General features: G+C 42.3%; 1 protein-coding gene across 1 annotated transcript; it reads left to right on the forward strand.

Moving 5' to 3' along the window:
* The first annotated feature begins 122 nt into the window (after positions 1-122).
* On the forward strand, positions 123-7,373 carry HNRNPH2 (heterogeneous nuclear ribonucleoprotein H2). Its single transcript, XM_049766613.1, is given in 3 exon segments — positions 123-270; positions 5,198-6,128; positions 6,131-7,373. Coding segments are annotated over 2 exon segments (1,347 nt in total). The 5' UTR covers positions 123-270; positions 5,198-5,251; the 3' UTR covers positions 6,601-7,373.
* The last annotated feature ends 11,765 nt before the right edge of the window (positions 7,374-19,138 follow it).

The raw sequence follows: 19,138 nt of genomic DNA on the forward strand, positions 1-19,138 counted from the left end.
GCTTCCGCGCAACCAATCACATCCCTTCTTCCTGGAGACGCCCCGCCCCGAAGTGCTTTACCAGAAGGAAGTGCGGCACCTTTGTGATCTGGAATTTTTCAAAAAAAAAAAAAAAAAAGCCGAGGGTCGCTCACGTGATTCGGATCTCACATGACGTAGACGCTCACGTGACCCAGAGCTTACGTGAGCAGGAGTAGTTCTGGTCGTCGTCTCCCGCCTCGCTCGAGCCGTTGGAGGGAAGGAGGAAACAGGCCCCGCTGCTCTTGAAAGGTTGGTGCGTTCCCGGGGGCCTGGGGGGAACCTGGGGGGTGATGGCGGGGAGACGAAAACGGGCTGCGGGGGCCGCCTCCGCCTTTCCCGGCGCCTGCTTCCCCCTCCCCCGTCCCCCCTCCCCCTAAGTGCCGGGAAGCGCCGTTGCTGCGCCTGGTGGGGAAATGGTGGACGGCCGTGACCGTGAATGTGTTTGCGCGATCTGGGCATCTGGGCGGGCCGGCGGCCTTCCCCGGCTCATCGGGGGGGGGGGAACGTTGGAAAAACTGCAGCCCCGCACGAAGAATAACCGATCTCCCCACTGGGGGGCTTAAGTAACGAGCCTTCTCGCCAGGCGCTCTCGGGCTCCGAGTCAACTCCGATTCTGGAGAATCTTCTCGAGGCGGATGATCTATGGCTGACAAAGAGGGCCCCCCCCCCCCGAAAAAAAATGTGTACTAAGTTGAATCTCTCTCTCTTTTTTTTTTTTTTAGTCGCCGTTCAATAATGGACGGAAGTTTTGGGGCTTTATTTTATTTTTTTTTTCTTTTGGGCTAGGGGGGGGCAGAGAGGAAGTTGCCACCACCTACGTGTTCGATTTCAAACATTTAAAAATATGCGGATTATTTGGTAAGAGGCATGATTCACCCTTGAGCGCTGGCGGCTTCGCCATCCACTCAGTAGCCGGCCCCGAGGTGTAAGAAGTCTGATTAATAAATACATCGATTCTTCACTCACCAATGCCATGGTACTTCCGAGTCCCGACTTCAGGTAGCAACTCTGGCGGCTTTTGCCCGGGACTGAAGATGCAGTAAGAAGCGCCAGAGAGGGTGGGGAAAGGCCCTGGAGCTGGAGATGGGACAGGTCGTAGAAGAGATCGAGCGTGCAAAATGCCCGTAAATCTGTCAGTTGGCCTCCAGATGGTTTAGGAAGACTGTTATCGTTGCAGATGCAGCGTTGCAGGCCCCTATTAGCAATTGATCAATTGACTTAAGTGAACTTTTATGACCGTTAATACACTGTACGTGCTCTCCAAGAGGACCCCGTGATCTGATCATGTCAGATAAGCCCTTCACTCCAGAATTAGAATGCTCTGCAGATTTTGCCCAGTTACATGCCCCAAAGCAAGTATCTAAAGCTGTCTTTGACCTTAAAGTAATAACATTGTGTGTACAAAATGGACAATGCACCAAAAGTTAAAAAAAAAAAGGATTGCCCGGGCCTTGACAAATCTTAACACGATTTTTTTTTCCTAACACTACAGATCCCAGTTTTGGTGATTTAAAAATATTAAGTATAAAGCCCTGTTATTAACAGTATTAGAAACCGTGGTGCCTAAAATGAAAAATATGTAAATAAAAATATACATGTGCTAAAATTAACATGTAGGCAGTTAAATCTATAAAGTGTATAAAGTATAAAGTGAAACTCCACTTTTCAGTACTTTCATATTTTCTAATGCACATTTCCATGCATATATGCATACTTTCTTATATTTTAGTTTTTTTTTTTTTTTTTTTTTTGGTTTTTTGGGCCACACCCGGTGATGCTCAGGGGTTACTCCTGGCTATGCGCTCAGAAACTGCTTCTGGCTTGGAGGACCATATGAGATGCGAGGGATCAAACCAAGGTTCTTCCTGGGTCAGCCACGTGCAAAGCAAATGCCCTACCGCTGCACTATCCTCTGGCCCCTCTTCCCGCTTCCTTATATTTTAGAACAAATGGGACCTTAAAATTTTAGGCTTGTTTTCACTTTTTAATAAAATCCTTGTTGGTATTAGGCTACTCTATACTTTAAACAATAACAATAATGAGTTGCAGAGAAAGTAGAGGATGCTAATTTCCTTTCATTTTGGGTGGGGGCCACACCTGGTGGCTCTCAGTGGTTACTCCTGACTCTGCACTTAGAAATCCCTCCTGGAAGGCTCTGGGGACCTTTGGGATGCATCTACCCAGGTTGGCCATGTGCAAGGCACATGCCCTGCCCACTCTGTTATCACTCCAGCTCCCATGATTTTTTTTATTTCATTTCGAATGTTTTGGAGATTTGCCTAGATCAGATGGCTAGATCTTAGCAACGGCAGGGCATTACATTTTTTAAAAAATATACGCCACTGTAGTTTACAAAACTCTTAATGGTAGGGCTTCCTATCCCATTTTAAAGATAGAGTATAATTCATTCCGCCATCCCCCCATTAATAGGTAATTAACTTTCTAGCATTACTGAAAGTACTATAATAACCTATTGTATATTTGTTGATAAAGACCCTGCAAGGAATTCTGGCACGGTCAAAGGAAGGGTGCCACTGTTGACATACCGCATAGTTGACATTATGTAGCTGTTCAGTTACTTAAAATTACAAAATATATAATTTGTCATTTATTTTTTACTTTATTTGCCTGACATTCTATATTAATATGCCTTTCAAAGAATATATAGCTTTCTAGATCTTGAAATCTAGATCACATTCTTCAAACATATACCTGAAGTCGATTTTTTCCCAAAAATGTGATACATGGTGTTGGAGAGATAGCACATGGCTGAACTGGGTTTGATCCCCAGGTCCCCTGAGACTTTCAGGAGTCGGTCCTGAGTTGAGCCAGGAGTAACCCCTTCAACACTCCTGGGTATGACCCCAAAAGCAAAAAAAGCAAAATAATTTTAAAAAACTATGATACCTGGTCAAAATTGCTTTCCAGAAATATTGTAAGGACTTTTGCTCCTCTAGGGAGTATTAGCTTGCCAACTCTGACAATCTCTACTGATCTTTTTATTTTATTTTTTTTTTTTTTGGTTTTTGGGCCACACCCGTTTGACGCTCAGGGGTTACTCCTGGCTATGTGCTCAGAAATCGCCCCTGGCTTGGGGGGACCATATGGGACGCCGGGGGATCGAACCGCGGTCCTTCCTTGGCTAGCGCTTGCAAGGCAGACACCTTACCTCCAGCGCCACCTACCCGGCCCCAATCTACTGATCTTTTTAATCTTCACTGTCTCCATGGGTGAAATTGGTGATTAATTCTGGTTTTAATTTTAACTTTTAATGATAGATAACATTCTATAACATATTAAAATTTTCTAGACTCTTTTTCTTCTATGTTGCAGTCTGTTTTCAAATCCCACAGATAACCCTGCTTTGAATGTGTTGGAAATATAACATCTTCTCTTTTAAAAACTTCTGATAGCTTAGGTAAATCCCTAAGCATATTCTAAGAGACTCGAGTTCCATCAGTTCTGCACTGTTGCCTGAGTGATCTGTCTGAAAGGCTTCTATGACATCATTCCTTTCCTTTTCCCCTTCTTAAAGACTTTAAAAAGCCCTTTGAGTTTACCTATCAAATGATACCTTTTCGATCTGAAGGTAGACTTGTGAAGCCTGTCACCTTTTACATTTCCTTTTATTTTACTTTCCATCATTTAAAAAATCTGGCTCTCTGAACGGAGTTAGTTTATTTCATTGATTTACTGCTGATAGAATTAACAAACTAATCCCTGTTTTAGGACACACTTCTTGCATAGAATTAGGTCATAGAAGGGATAATGTTTATTTACCTATGTCTTTAGAAAATATGTAAAGTGTCCTTATAGGACCTTAAGCTCTTTCTGGGCTTATTGGACTTTGTATACTAGTGCTGAATACTGAACCTTTCGATCAAAAATTGTAAAATGAATGGGTGAATTTCCCATAAATGTTTCCCTTGTATCTATTAGGCTTTAATATTACTTTGATTTTGTTGATTTGTAAGAATTCTTTGTATAAGATTCATTTATTACAGATTTTCATGTGTAGTTTCTATTTTTTTAAATTCTGGTTTAATCAATTTGATGTAATAAAGTTTTTTAATTTTACATAACCATATAAGCCATCTTTTGTTTTGTTTGGGGGCCATTCCTGGCTGTGCTCAAGACTTATTCCTGGCTTTGTGCTCAGAGATCACTCCTGGCAAGACTCAGGTGCTGGGAATTGAATCTGGGTTTGGCTGTGTGCAGGGCAGGCAACCTACCATCTTTTATTAATGTCTTCAATTTATTTTCCTTAACTTTAACTTTTTATACTTTTTATTTTCAGAATATGATGTTGGTACAGAAGACAACTAACAGAAAAGAAAAAAAGCTGATATTTTTTTCATAATCTTTCCAACCAAAAGTAACCACCATTGATATTATCCAACAGAATAGGTATAAAATAGATGAGTACATTAAAAATTGGGTGCAGTATGGCAGGAGAGATAGTATAGCAGGTTAGATATTTGCCTTGGTTTGATACCCAGAATCCCATATGGTCCTCTGAGCACTTCCAGGATTATAATTAGTGAATGCAGAGCCAGGAATAACTCCTGGGCATTACCAGATATAGCCTAAAAACTAATAAAAAATTGGGAACAGTATATTTTTAGTGTGTTGTAAAGGCTCCACACACTGTGTTCCCATCTCAAGAAAGTGGGTCTGGAGCAGGGGTTCCTGCAGGAAATAATCCAAATCAGGTCGAGAAGTCGATCACACATGGTGGGTAGCTTTCTGCCTCGTCGAGCCAGAGCTAGAGTTGTCTGCCAGAACTGCGCTCTGCCAGAACTAAAGACAGAAGGCCTATCCTGAGCCAGACCGCCCAGGTATGCTTGAGACTTGTAAAACAAGATGATAAGTAGAAAAATCTATTTTGGGTGAAACCAAGTTGTAATCACACAGATACAAAAGAATCAGGAATGATCTTTATTTTGGGTGAAACTAAGTTGTAAATTGAGAACCAACAACGTGTGATGCTGGGGATAGAATTCAGGGCGTCACATGTGGTACCTGTGTTCTACTACTGAGCTATATTCCCAGCCCTGGTGTATTCTTATTATATGACTATCTCTTAAAGAAAAACATCATTAGCATAATTGAGTTTTATAATTTTTTTCTTTATTATGAACATTTTCCATGACATCCATCATTTATTTATTTTCAGCTATCCTGAAATTGCATTCAGCCCAGCTTTCCACTTGAGAGCCCAACAGTCAATATGATGCTGAGCACAGAAGGCCGGGAGGGGTTCGTGGTGAAGGTCAGGGGCCTACCCTGGTCCTGCTCAGCTGATGAAGTTATGCGCTTCTTCTCTGATTGCAAGATCCAAAATGGTACCTCAGGTATTCGATTCATCTACACCAGGGAAGGCAGACCTAGTGGTGAAGCATTTGTTGAACTTGAATCTGAAGATGAAGTGAAGCTGGCTTTGAAGAAGGACAGAGAAACCATGGGACACAGATATGTTGAAGTATTCAAGTCCAACAGTGTTGAAATGGATTGGGTGTTGAAGCATACGGGTCCGAATAGTCCTGATACTGCTAATGATGGCTTCGTTCGCCTTAGAGGACTCCCATTTGGCTGTAGCAAGGAAGAGATTGTTCAGTTCTTTTCAGGGTTGGAAATTGTGCCAAATGGGATGACATTGCCAGTGGACTTTCAGGGGCGGAGCACAGGGGAGGCCTTTGTGCAGTTTGCTTCCCAGGAAATAGCAGAAAAGGCCTTAAAGAAACACAAGGAAAGAATAGGGCACAGGTACATTGAAATTTTCAAGAGTAGCAGAGCTGAAGTTCGCACCCATTATGATCCCCCTCGAAAGCTCATGGCTATGCAGCGACCAGGCCCCTATGATAGGCCAGGAGCTGGTCGAGGATATAATAGCATTGGCAGAGGGGCAGGGTTTGAAAGAATGAGGCGGGGTGCATATGGCGGAGGGTATGGTGGCTATGATGACTATGGTGGCTATAATGATGGCTATGGCTTTGGATCTGATAGATTTGGAAGAGACCTCAACTACTGCTTTTCAGGAATGTCTGATCATAGATATGGAGATGGTGGGTCCAGTTTCCAGAGCACCACTGGGCACTGTGTACACATGAGGGATTACCTTACAGAGCCACTGAGAATGATATTTACAATTTTTTCTCCCCTCTTAATCCTATGAGAGTACACATTGAAATTGGTCCTGATGGCAGAGTTACTGGTGAGGCAGATGTTGAATTTGCTACTCATGAGGATGCTGTGGCAGCTATGGCAAAAGACAAAGCTAATATGCAGCACAGATATGTGGAGCTCTTCCTGAATTCTACTGCAGGTACTAGCGGAGGGGCTTATGATCACAGCTATGTAGAACTGTTTTTGAATTCTACAGCAGGGGCAAGCGGTGGAGCTTATGGAAGCCAAATGATGGGAGGGATGGGCTTGTCCAACCAATCTAGTTATGGTGGCCCTGCTAGCCAGCAGCTGAGTGGTGGTTATGGAGGTGGTTATGGTGGACAAAGCAGTATGAGTGGATATGACCAAGTTCTGCAGGAAAACTCCAGTGACTATCAGTCCAACCTTGCTTAGATAGATAGGGACACTGAGCAACTACTATAGAAATAGAAGTTGTGCATTTATAGGAGTTAAATAGAATGGAAGAGATGTCTAGTATATAAAGTATGATTGGTAAATGGGAAATTTAATTGATTCTGATCACTCTTGGTCAGTCTTTTTCTTTCTTTAAAAAATATTAAGTTTTGCATTCAGGCTTGTATTCATGCTTACTGTAAAGTGGAAGTCGAGATTGTTTTAAAACTTCAAGCTCACTAATTTTGAACAATGAAACATTCATCTAGGATGTAATAACAAAGTTCAGTATTGATCATAACTGTTAAAACAGCTTTCAGCTTTACTCTAGTTATGTTGCAGGAGTGTATCTAAGCAGTAAGCGTATTTAGGTTAAAGCAGTTTCACTTATGTTAAATGTTGCTCTTATACCACAGTACATTAAAAACTTTGGATGCATGTTGAGAAACATGCTTTTTCTGTAACACAAATATAGGAGCTGTGTCTACGATTCAAAGTGAAAACATTTGGCATGTTTGTTAATTATAGATTTTTGGTTTAATATCCTATAAGGCACGTGAGTGTACACTTTTTTTTAAGATCTGGATAATTTTGAGATGTAATACCTGTTGGATGAACCGGTTCAATACCGACACCTAGGAATTTGGCTGTATTGTTTATATGGAATTCTGAGATTTTGATTTAAATCTTTACTTGTATTGTGATTTTCATTAGATGTATTGTACTGAGTGAAACTTGTTAAATAAATCTTCCTTTTACAAACTATAAAATAATCTTGTGCAGCTTGGTTTTATTATGTTCTAGCATATTAGCACAGTGTAGTTTCTTTTATACAATTCTGTGCTATTGAAATTTTAACTCTTTTACATTTTAAATTCTAAATGCATATATCATTTGTGAGATATTTCTAGGTGTATAACAATTCAAAGGCATTTTAAAGACTTGGTTTAGGTTAAAATAACTTTTTATCAGAATAACTGTTTTTTCACCAAGTGTTCATTTTTTAAAATTTTTCTCACCATGGCCTCCTCAAAATGTGAACACTTTTGTTTTTTGTTTTGGTTTTGGGCACACTCAGTGGTGTTCCAGGCTCACTCTTTGTGATCTGTGGTGCCCACTGATCAAACCTGAGTTGACTGCATGCAAGAAAAGTGCCCTACCCTATCTGTTGCTCAGATTTTCCATATACTCTTATTAATTGTAGCCTATTTGTTGGAAAAATGGTATCTATTGCTATTTTAATTCATATTTTAATTAATGTTAGGGTGTTATGTTTCTCTTTGTAAACATAACATCACCTTGTCCAGATGTCTATAGGAGTCTTATGTACTTTTTTTCAAAGCATCATTCTATACTTGTGGAGCATATCATGTGGCCCCCGGACGGCTCCCAGTTTTGTACTTGGGGGCCAATTCTGCCAGTGTCTGGGGACATAATTTTTTAGAATTCAAAGAAGTAAGACAATTCTTTTTTTTTTTTTTTTTGGATTTTGGGCCACACCCAGTGGTGCTCAGGGGATACGCCTGGCTGTCTACTCAGAAATAGCTCCTGGCAGGCACGGGGGACCATATGGGACACTGGGATTTGAACCAACCACCTTTGGTCCTGGAAACAGCTGCTTGCAAGGCAAATGCCGTTGTGCTATCTCTCCGGGCCCAGTAAGACAATTCTTTTCCTTTAAGTATAAACTAGAAGATATAAGGCATCTTTTAAAATGGTTAGTCTATGTTACTGGATAGTTTAGTCTCCTTCATTGGTAAGTGTCTTTAAATGCTTTTTGCTTTCAGATTTTCCAGGAATATTTTTTTTCCTGGGTCTGGGTCTACACCCAGTGTTGCTCAAGGGTCACTCCTGGCCATGTTCAGGTATTAAGTACTAGGGATTAAGCAGAGGTCCACTGTGTACAAGGCAAGAGCCTTCTATTCAGGACATTTAAAGTTTATTTTAGACCAGATAGTCTCAAATCTCAGTGTGTGCCAGAATCACCTGCAGGGCTTGCTAAACATTCATTACTGAGGGATGGAGATGTGTATTGCAGGCAGGGTGCTTTTCTGGCACACAGCCAACTGAAGTTCAATCTGGTACCATATGGTCTCTCTCTGAACACTGTCAGAGGATCCCTGAGCACTGCACTGTGACCTCCAAAAATGGCCATTTATTATTGAGTCTACGCTTTAGGCATTCCTGAAATTTACCAACGGGGCCACAGTATTCTAGAATTTATTGTTTTAACTATGTTTACCACTATATAACAGTTTTCAGTGACTTAAGGTCTACTCTAAACCCTAAAAGAACAGCATTAAATAGCAGTTTTATGGGGCAAGGAAAATAGCCTAAATACAAAAGGCTAAAATACATGCATTCCATGCAAAGGCCCCTGGATTCTATACCTAGCACCACATGATCCCCTGAGGACTGCTGGAGCAAGCGCCAAGCTTAGAGCCAAGTGTAGCCCCTAAACACTTTGGAATGTAGTCCCTTAATTACAAAATTAGCAGCTACTTCCTGTTTCCTCTGATTGCCTCTTTATGTCACTTTACACATATAACTTGAACAAGTATTTGTTTAAGTATAAATCACATTTATAATACTGTTTACCTTACATGAAGACTGACCTGTAACATCCAGTGTACAGTAGCTATTAGCCAGTTACACCCCCTTGATGCTGGGCAACACATATTAAAAGTAGAATAATATATACAAGATTTTTAGCCATGCCCCCTGCACAGTGATAATGTGGCAAATTCATGAGTTGATCTATAATTAAAAACAACAGCAACAAAAACAACTACTTTTCTTTTTTTTTTTTTGGTTTTTGGGCCACACCCGGCGTTGCTCAAGGGTTACTCCTGGCTGTCTGCTCAGAAATAGCTCCTGGCAGGCACAGGGGACCATATGGGAGACGCCGGGATTCGAACCAACCACCTTTGGTCCTGGATTGGCTGCATGCAAGGCAAACGCCGCTGTGCTATCTCTCCGGGCCCAAAACAACTACTTTTTCATTTTAGGCCTGGAACCCCCTCACTGAGTACCCAGCAACGCTTGAACTTCTATAGTTTTCTATGCACCTGACCCAGCTCTGGAATAATTACTTTTGGTTTCTTTATGGCTGGAGCTCAGAGAAAGGAATTTGAAATGGAAAGCAAATACCAAATTCATATTGTTTGACTTTATTTTATCCAAGGCACATTAATTCGTTTTTTAAATTATTATACTTTAGGCAACATGGTTACAGGAGTAACATTGGTGGCATTGATGTACAAATTACTGCATTCATTATTGGTTAGGCCTGGTGCAGTAGGAGAGGTTCAGCAAAAAAGCAGCAGGAGTTGAGAGTCCCTGTAAAATGTTTCTCCAGCAGTAAAGCATAAGTCTGGCAGATCAGATCCTGCAGGAGCCATTCAGCAAGGGTCACAGTCTCCTAGCTCCACCCCACCCCCCCAGTCTTCAGCCTGGGGCTCTTTATATCCCCAGGGCTAACTTTCATCTTGCAGCAGTTTATAAGGGGAGGGCTTCTGGGGACTGACATTCTGTCTCACCTTAAAGGGACAGTAACACTTTTATGGCTGACTAGGGATCATAAGTATCTCTGTTTCCTAATAGCACCCTTTCACCCACCAAAGTTTCCAAAGCTTTCCACTACTGTTCTTAAGTTACTTTCTAGTTTACCTCTTCATCTCCCTACTGACCTCCAGCCTTTTTTCTCCATTGCTCTGTATTTTGTCTGGACCTTGTAATCCAAGGCACAGGGTCTGTCACTGTTATCTATTCCTCATTTTTTATTTTTGTTTTATCTTGGGGCCATATCCCATAAGGTGCTCAGAGTACTTCTGACTATGCACTCATGAATCAGTCTTCTTTTTTGGGGGAGGGAGGTCACACCTGGCTCTACGCTCAGAAATTGCTCCTGGCACGCGACGGGGGGACCATATGGGATGCTGGGGTTGGAACCACCATCCTGCATGCAAGGCAAATGCCCTACCTCCATGCTATCTTTCCGGCCCTTCAAGAATCACTCTTAGCAGGCTCAGGGACCATATGGGATTCTAGGGATCGAAATTGGATTGGTAGGGTACAAGGCAAATACCCGAGCCACTGTGCTCTAACCCTCTATTCTTTGTTTTGTCTGTATATACGAGAGATGAGAGTTCAATCAACATTTTCCTTCCTCTACTCAATTTGCTTTACATGATACCATTCACATGATTCTATTCCATGTTACCTCAAACTGTTAAGACTTCAGCTTCCTTTATAACTATATATGCTGTTATACACACCACCACTTCCTTATCCCTTATATTTAATTGCACAAAGGCCATCTGTGTCTTCTTGAGGGAAGGGGCACTTTTAATTAAGCACCATTTCTGGAAAATCATTGCACTAATAGTGGGAAATGTTTTTAGATTAATTGATGAAGTCTAATTTCTGTTACTACTACCAAGAAATCCCACTTGACATTTCAGACAGGGTCTCATTGTTATCTTTGCCTCTTTAGCCCTGGCAGGAAGGCCTTTCTCAGAGAGTACAGGAAAGGTGTTTACCAGGCTGTTCAATTCATTTTCCTAAGATTCTCTAAGTATAAGCAATATACAGACACTAGATGTCACCAAGGTCCCAGAAATGAGTAAGAAAGAGCTGACATCATAGATCTTTGCTGGATGCAAAATTCAAAGTAGATATATGGAGAAGAATTGCTGTGCAAATTGAATCAGGAGGGAGATAGACATAGAATAGTTTGAACCTTCATTTTAGGAATATAAAAAAAGATAGTATAGTACCTAATGTCAGAGACAATAGAGACAAGGACCCAGGAATACTAGTCCATGTAGAAATAACTACAAATAGCTGGGGAGTGCAATTAGAACAGAGAATAGACCACTGTGGCTAGGAGTAAGTTGGATAGATCACTCTGGACCAAGAATTGGATGCTGAAATGAAAAAAAGTGATAGGCACGATAGTCCTTCAGCAACAATACTACTGCAAAACACAGGTCTAAAAGGAGAGAGGAAGGAAAGGGGAGAGTGAAGAGAGAGAGAGAGGAGAGGGAGGGAGGGAGAGAGAGAAGAAGAAGAAAAAAGGCTGCCCCAGAGGCCAGGAAGAATGGAGAATGGGCTGGAAATGTGCCCCTATGAAGGATGTTGTCCATTGTATGACTGAAACTCAATCATGAACAACTTTGTAATTGTGAAATAAACAACTATTATGAACAGTCTTGTAACCATGGTGTTTTAAAGTAATTAAAAATTAAAAAAATAAACATACTGGGGCCGGAGCAATGGTGCAGTGGTAGGGATTTGCGTTGCACAAGGCTTGACCCCAGGACAGACTGCAGTTAAATTCCCCCAGCATCCATCATGGTGCTCCAAGCCAGGAGCGATTTCTGAGTGCATATCCAGGAGTAACCCCTTAGTGCCACCGGATGTGGCCCCAAAAAAATTAAAAAATAGACATCTTCCTATAAGGATGAATATAATTACACATCATATAAAGGGCTAATATCCAATTTACATAGAGCACTCACAAAGCAACCACAACCAACTTCAAAAACGGGACAAGGAGGTGAACACACACTTCTAACAAAAGAACAGCTGGCCATGAGCCAGAAGAATACAGCAAGTAGGACATTTGGCTTACATTCGACTGACCAGGGTTTGATTCTATACTCCATATAGTCCCCTGAAAATTCAGGATGATCCCTGAGCACAGAGCTGGAGCAGGCCCTGAGCACCACCTGGCGTTAGGCCACTGCCCCCTACAAAAGAATGTATATATAGAAATGACTAGAAGCAACCAGCTTTGACAGGGATGTGGTGTAAAAGTACCTTCCATTATGGCTGATGTGGTTCAGATTTTACAGAAAACAGTATAAGATCCCTTAAAGTACAAATAAAACTCCCACGTGACCCATTGATCCCACTTTTCCACATCAGTCTCTAAAACACAAAAATATCAATTTTAAAATAAATGGGCACACCTATGTTTATAGAAATGCTTATTAACTAGAATGTGGAAACAATCCGATTTTCCAATGACAGATAAATGGATAAAGAAGCTGTGGTGGTGGGGCCGAGAGATAGCATGGTGGTAGGCATTTGACTTGTATGCAGAAGGACCGTGGTTCGAATCCCGGCGTCCTATATGGTCCCCTGAGCCTGCCAGGGGCAATTCCTGAGCGTAGAGCCAGGAGTAGTCCCTGAGCATTGCCAGGTGTGACCCAAAAACAAAAAAAAAAGTTGTAGACAATAGTAGAGTAGGTACAGTGCCTTGCATGCAGCCAATCCAGGTTCCATCCTCAACATCCCATATGGTCCCCTGAGCACCAGCAACAGTGATTACTATACAGATCCATGAGGAAGTCCTGAGCTCTGCTGTGTGTGGCCCAAAATATCAAAAACAACAAGAAGCTGAGGCATATATACACATTGGAACACTATGCAGCTATAAGAAAACTGAAATCTTGCATTTCTCTACAACTAGATTCAAGAGGAATCATAAAGAGAAGAAAATATTGGACATTCTCATTTATCTCTAGCAGAGAAGCAAAATAAGGTAATAGACAAAATATTGGCCTTGGGGGGCCAGAGGGGTGGCACAACCGGTAGGGCATCTGCCTTGCGTGTGCTAACCTAGGATGGTCCACGGTTCAATCCCCCAACGTCCCATATGGCCCCCCAAGCCAGGGCGATTTTGAGCACTAGCCAGGAGTAATCCTGAGTATCACCAGGTGTGGCCCAAAACAAAACAAAACAAATGGCCTTGGATTACAAAACAGGTTACCAATTGGTGTTGAGAGGGAATATGGGCGGAGGAAGAGGCAGACTAGAAGTAAATGTAAGTTCATCTGTGGAAGGTCTTAGGTAATGTGATGGTTGTAAAGTACATTGAGACTATGCTGGGTCTGAGATTAGGTCATGTTTCACCTTAGAATACTCCTTTTAGGAAACATCCAAATGGTGGGCTAGAGAGATAGTATAATAGGTAAGGTGCTTGTCTGGCATGTGGTTGACCCTGATTTGATCCCCAGCACCACATATCCCTCTAAACACTTCCATTGATCCCTGAGCACAGAGCCTGGAGTAAGTGTTGAGCACCAAAAAAAAAAAAAAAAAAAAAAAAAAAGGAAAAAGGGAAATATCCAAATGAGGATAGTAGAGTGTTTTGAATACCTGTTAAGTGTTAGATGGTTTTCCCAGGTTTCTCTTTAATAATGCTTTCAACATTTTTGTAAGTCAAGTCATAACCCTAACATGAGCTCAATGAAGCTGACCTTCACATACGTCCCAAATATGAGAAGGGCTAATACCTGCTAAGTGGCAGAATGTGTTTGTAAATACCCATTGCCACCCATGCACCCCCACACACCAATCATGCATGTTCTGTTGGGCCATAGGTTCTGAACGAGGAGGGACACCATTTTGTAAAGGGCCATTTGTTGTAGACATCTTGGGCTTCTCTTTCTGAAGCTTAAGTTTCTAGATTCCTGGCAATACCAGGTAGCCTATCTGGAAAGGACATGAGGGAACGGTAGGAAGGTACCCTAGACAACAGCCAGTCATCTTCAAGATCATGAGAAGCTAGACCCTTTTTATCCTCTCCCTATATAAACTAGCTTGTGACCATCTTCTTTGAGAGATGGACCTGGCTAGTCAGTTGGGGCTTGTAGCTCACGGAAAAATCTTGCTTTGCTTTATTTCAGTTGTGTGTTCTCATCCTTTGACTCCAGACCCTAACAGATTCAAGCCCATGAATCTCATTCTCCTGAATGTTGGACTGGTTCAGTGGTTCTCAAATAGTGGGGCACGGCCCCCTCCCTGTGTGAGATTACGTAAAGGGGGGGCGCCTTTGACGTCGACAAACACTGTCAAACGAGCTAAGCCCCATGTTTATGTTCTTGCATGTCTCTGGAGCTGAGAGTTGCTGTGTCCTGCTTCAAAACCCCGCTTGGAAAAGCTATGAATGACAAAGCGTGCTCATTGTAGCCATTCATCCAGACATCACCTTTGATTAAAAAATCAGCTCAAGGGGCCGGGCGGTGGCGCTAAAGGTAAGGTGCCTGCCTTTCCTGCGTTAGCCTTGGACGGACCGCGGTTCGATCCCCCCAGTGTCCCATATGGTCCCCCAAGCCAGGAGCAACTTCTGAGCACATAGCCAGGAGTAACCCCTGAGCGTTACCGGGTGTGGCCCAAAAACCAAAAAAAAAAAATCAGCTCAAATTATTTTATATATTTTTGTTTTGCAGGTTAAAGTTTTTTAAAATAAAGATACTATTTACAGTCACGGGGGGGGGGCGCAAAAAATGGTTTCTTCCTAGGGGGGCATGACAGAAAAGAATTGAGAAGCACTGGACTGTTGAAGGGTTCAGGGAGACAGGCAGCAACCTATCGTTTCCTTCACCTGGGAAAATCCTTGAGTTCAAGAAAGACAAAAAGAGATCTTGAAGAAAGTCAACAGCAGAGTTGGGAAACGACTGGTCTGGATGGCAGCACGGATGTGCGCGCACACACTACCATCACTACTAATTCTCCAAGGAGGATATGCTGGAGGATAAGGAGATAGCTCTTGTATACACCCAACAATCAAGTGAGGGCACAAGTTTTAAACTGAATATGCCGGCAATTTTCCAGGCATATGGTAGAAAGTTTGCAGCAGCCACAAGAATCTGACTTAAAGGAGGTCTTCACTGTTTCCTTATGTCTGGTTCTCAGGATATAGTTATAGGGCCAGCAGCATCAGCATGAACTGGCACTTATTTAAGAATGCAAAACTTCAGGACTCACTCCAAACTAACTGAATTCAAAACTCTTGTGCTGGATCCCCTAAACTTGTTTGAGGCCTGAAAGTGATTCTGGCACACAGGTCACTAGCTGATGCATAGATCCTGTTATTCGCCCATTCATTTTTTCCTTGTCATTCAGTTATTCCTCTTTATTCATTACTGATTTATCCAGCTACAAAGGAGGTCAATAAAAAGAACCTCACTGATAAGTATGACACATACTCAGTATCTCACCTCTTTACCCCTTTACCCAGGGAAAAAGCTATGAAAAATAAAGGTACATTCACTTACAAATTAAGGTCCTATAGCATCAGGGAGAATTCCTAGACTATCAGCAAAAACAAAGATTTCTCCAAGATGAGCCTTCAAGAGCGATTACAAAACAGAGAGTTGCTTGGAATGAAATTCCCCTTTTAAGTGATAGCACGCAGGGAATGTTGCAAGGGTCATTTCACAAGCTGTTCCCACAGGGCTGCAATTCAGTCTTGGGAATGCATAGCAAGCATGTTCATGCATTTAAGGTCACCAGGTTAACATGGTGCAAGACCCCATTTTGGAGGGCTTAGGTTATATTTGGAAAATGTTTCTAGATACTCTCTTCTGTTTGCCCTTTCTCCCCTGAAGACCACAATATTGATCTTCATAGACAGATGAAAAGAACTCACAGTCCACTAACCCCATGAGAAAAGAATGTTAGGTTTCTAAAAAAAAGAGTTGGGTACTGATGAAATTGGCCCCAAACTATTTATTTTCTTTCTAGTTTCTCAACTCCAAAGCCTAAAGCTTCTTTTTGCTTCCTTTGTTTGGGTTTGCAGTAAGAGTGAGCCTCAGACCCCTCCCTTAAGGACATTTTATTGTTCGCTCTGGAGCCCTCTTTTTGCTCTGCTCTTTTCTTATAAAATACTTTCTTGTCCTGCTGACCTAATGCTAATAAATTTTTCTTGACCTTTCACTTTGCCTCAATTGATCTTTCATGGTCACACTGAAAGACTACTGAGAGTCCATGAAATTTATTTAGTAATTATTTCTCCACCAGCATCTCCCAAGGACTCTTTCTAGGTCCTTTATTCCTCCACCACTAACCTCCATTCATGTTTTTCTTCTGATTTCTTTCTCTCTTGCCTTCCTCCTCACATTTATCTAAATTTCTTCTTCCTTCCTTCCTTCCTTCCTTCCTTCCTTCCTTCCTTCCTTCCTTCCTTCCTTCCTTCCTTCCTTCCTTCCTTCCTTCCTTTCTTTCTTTCTTTCTTTCTTTCTTTCTTTCTTTCTTTCTTTCTTTCTTTCTCTTTCTATCTTTCTTTCTTTCTTTCTCTTTCTTATCTTTCTTTCTTTCTTCTTTCTTTCTTTCTTTCTTTCTTTGTTTTTTGTTTGGGTCACACCCGGCAGCGCTCAGGTTCCTCCTGGCTCTATGCTCAGAAATCGCTCCTGGCAGCTCGGGGGACCATATGGGATGCCGGGATTCAAAACCACCGTCCTTCTGCATGCAAGGCAAACGCCTTACCTCCATGCTATCTCTCCGGGCCCCTAAATTTTCTTTCTATAAAACTATTTTGCTTCTCCAAGAGGGAAAAGGGGGGCGGGGAGAAAATGACATTGTAAAGCAAATAAGACCGCTTTTCTCTTTTGCACAGTTCTTGCTTCTCATAGGTGATGCCTTTACATGTCAAAGCCCTCCTCACTTTATAGCCAGGAAACTGAGTCTCGGGGAGGGCGGGATAAGCCTTTTTGAAGTGGGGGGAAAGCTCGGTGCTGGAGAAGGAAATAATGTCTGGCCAGGAAAAAAGAACACAGCTCATAGCATCCAAGGATGATGCCCTGGGACCTGTGATCCAGAAAATGGATCTGGCGCTGCATAGCTCCAACCTTCAACCCCCTTTAGCTCCTTGGAACCCTCCGGGAAGCAGAGGTAAAGTCCTAGGGCGGGGGGGTGGGGGGGAGGAGGAGGAGAGGAGAAAAATTCAGTAATAATTGTTTCCTTTTCTTTAGCTTTCCAGGCCTTTAAACACACCCCAGGTCTCTCCCTTGGGGTCTTTTGTACTTCTTTTCAGAGAAAGGGGCCGGGAGGAACTGGGACTTGCAACTGCAGGCTGCAGAGGTCTGCTGGACCAGAGGCGGTGGAGCTGGGACTGGAGGGAGTGGCCTAGCGTTGCAGAGTTCGGAGCCTCTAAATGGCGAGGGGGGCCTTGCCTGCCTTCCCAGGCCCCTTCAGCTTTCACAGGCTTCTGCTGAACGATGGGATCTGCAGGCCGAAAGCCAAACCCGGTAATAGGCAGGAAATGACTATGGGCGCAGGGAGAACACTCCTCACCCCTGCCTCCGCCCAGGTTATCTCAAACGCGTCACAGCCAGATCCCTGCCTCCCGTGCCCAGGAAGTCAGCTTCGGAGGGGGGCCAGGAGGGTGCAAACAAATCTCTTGAAGAGCCCCCTGAGAGGAACCTCTGTGTGGCTGCAGAAGTCACTTTTCTCTCTGTGTTTGTTACGCAGGAAACACTCAATATATCTATTTTCAGCTGAATGTTGACATAATCTTTAGGACTTGTGATTAACTCTCTCTTCCTGTCTCTGAAATTTCAGTTGTCGACTGAAAAAAATTGTACAAACGGGATTAGAGAAATAGTACAGCCAAGCAAGGTCATTGTATGGAAAATGGCCGCATGGTTTGGAGCCTCCTTAGTACCCTATATGGACCCCAGCCCTTCCTGGAGTCACTTCTGAGCACAGAGTCAGAAGTAAGCTTTGAGTTCCATCCCTGACACCGAATATCTCCTCCTCAGCTGAACCAGGAGTAAGCCTGGCCAAGTGTGGCCCAAAAATCCAGGGCAGAAAAGAAAAAGAAAGAAACATAGGCCCAGAGAGATAGTACAAGTTCGATCTTGGGCAAACCATATGGTTTCCTGAGCACCACCAGAAATGATCTTTCAGTGCAGAGTCAGGGTAGCCCCGAGAACTGCGGAATGTTATCTAAAACCCACAAAAATAAAATAAATGGTGTCATGCATGATGCATTCAACTATTTTTGGTTCTTTTTATTTCTAAATTCATTTTAACTCTCTACTTTTACATTTTGTCAGGAAAATATGAATGCCTTAAAAATGCTTGTGGATGAAGCTAGAGAAAGTGACTGCAAATGGCGATTTTAGAGAAAAGATTTAGATTTTGGTAATGGTTTGTAACATAGTAAACTTAGTAAAAGCCATTGAATGTGGACACTTAAATTGACTACATTTTATTTTATCTATTTATTTTGGGCCACACCCGTTTGATGCTCAGGAGTTACTCCTGGCTAAGTGCTCAGAAATTGCTCCTGGCTTGGGGGACCATTGGGATGCCTGGGGATGGAACCGCGGTCCTTCCTTGGCTAGCATTTGCAAGGCAGACACCTTACCTCTAGCGCCACCTCGCCAGCCCCTAATTGACTACATTTTATACATATAAACTAGACCTAAAAGAAGTTCTTATAAGACTGGTGCTGAAAGGATTAAGTTATATGTATGATACCCCTTCAGTAACAATATTGCAAACCACAGTGCCTAAAGCAAAGAGAGAGAGAGATAAAGAAAGAAAGAAAGAAAGAGAAAAAGAAAGAAAGAGAGAGAAAGATAAAGAGAAAGATAAAGAAAGAAAGAAAAAGAAAGAGAAAGAAGAAAAAGAAAGAAAAAAGAAAGAGAAAGGAAGGAAGGAAGGAAGGAAGAAGGAAAGAAAGAGAAAGAAAAAGAAAGAAAGAATGAAAGAAAGAAAGAAAGAAAGAAAGAGAGAGAGA

The sequence above is a fragment of the Suncus etruscus genome, chromosome X (genome assembly GCF_024139225.1).
Source record: "Suncus etruscus isolate mSunEtr1 chromosome X, mSunEtr1.pri.cur, whole genome shotgun sequence".
Classification (NCBI taxonomy): Eukaryota; Metazoa; Chordata; class Mammalia; order Eulipotyphla; family Soricidae; genus Suncus; species Suncus etruscus.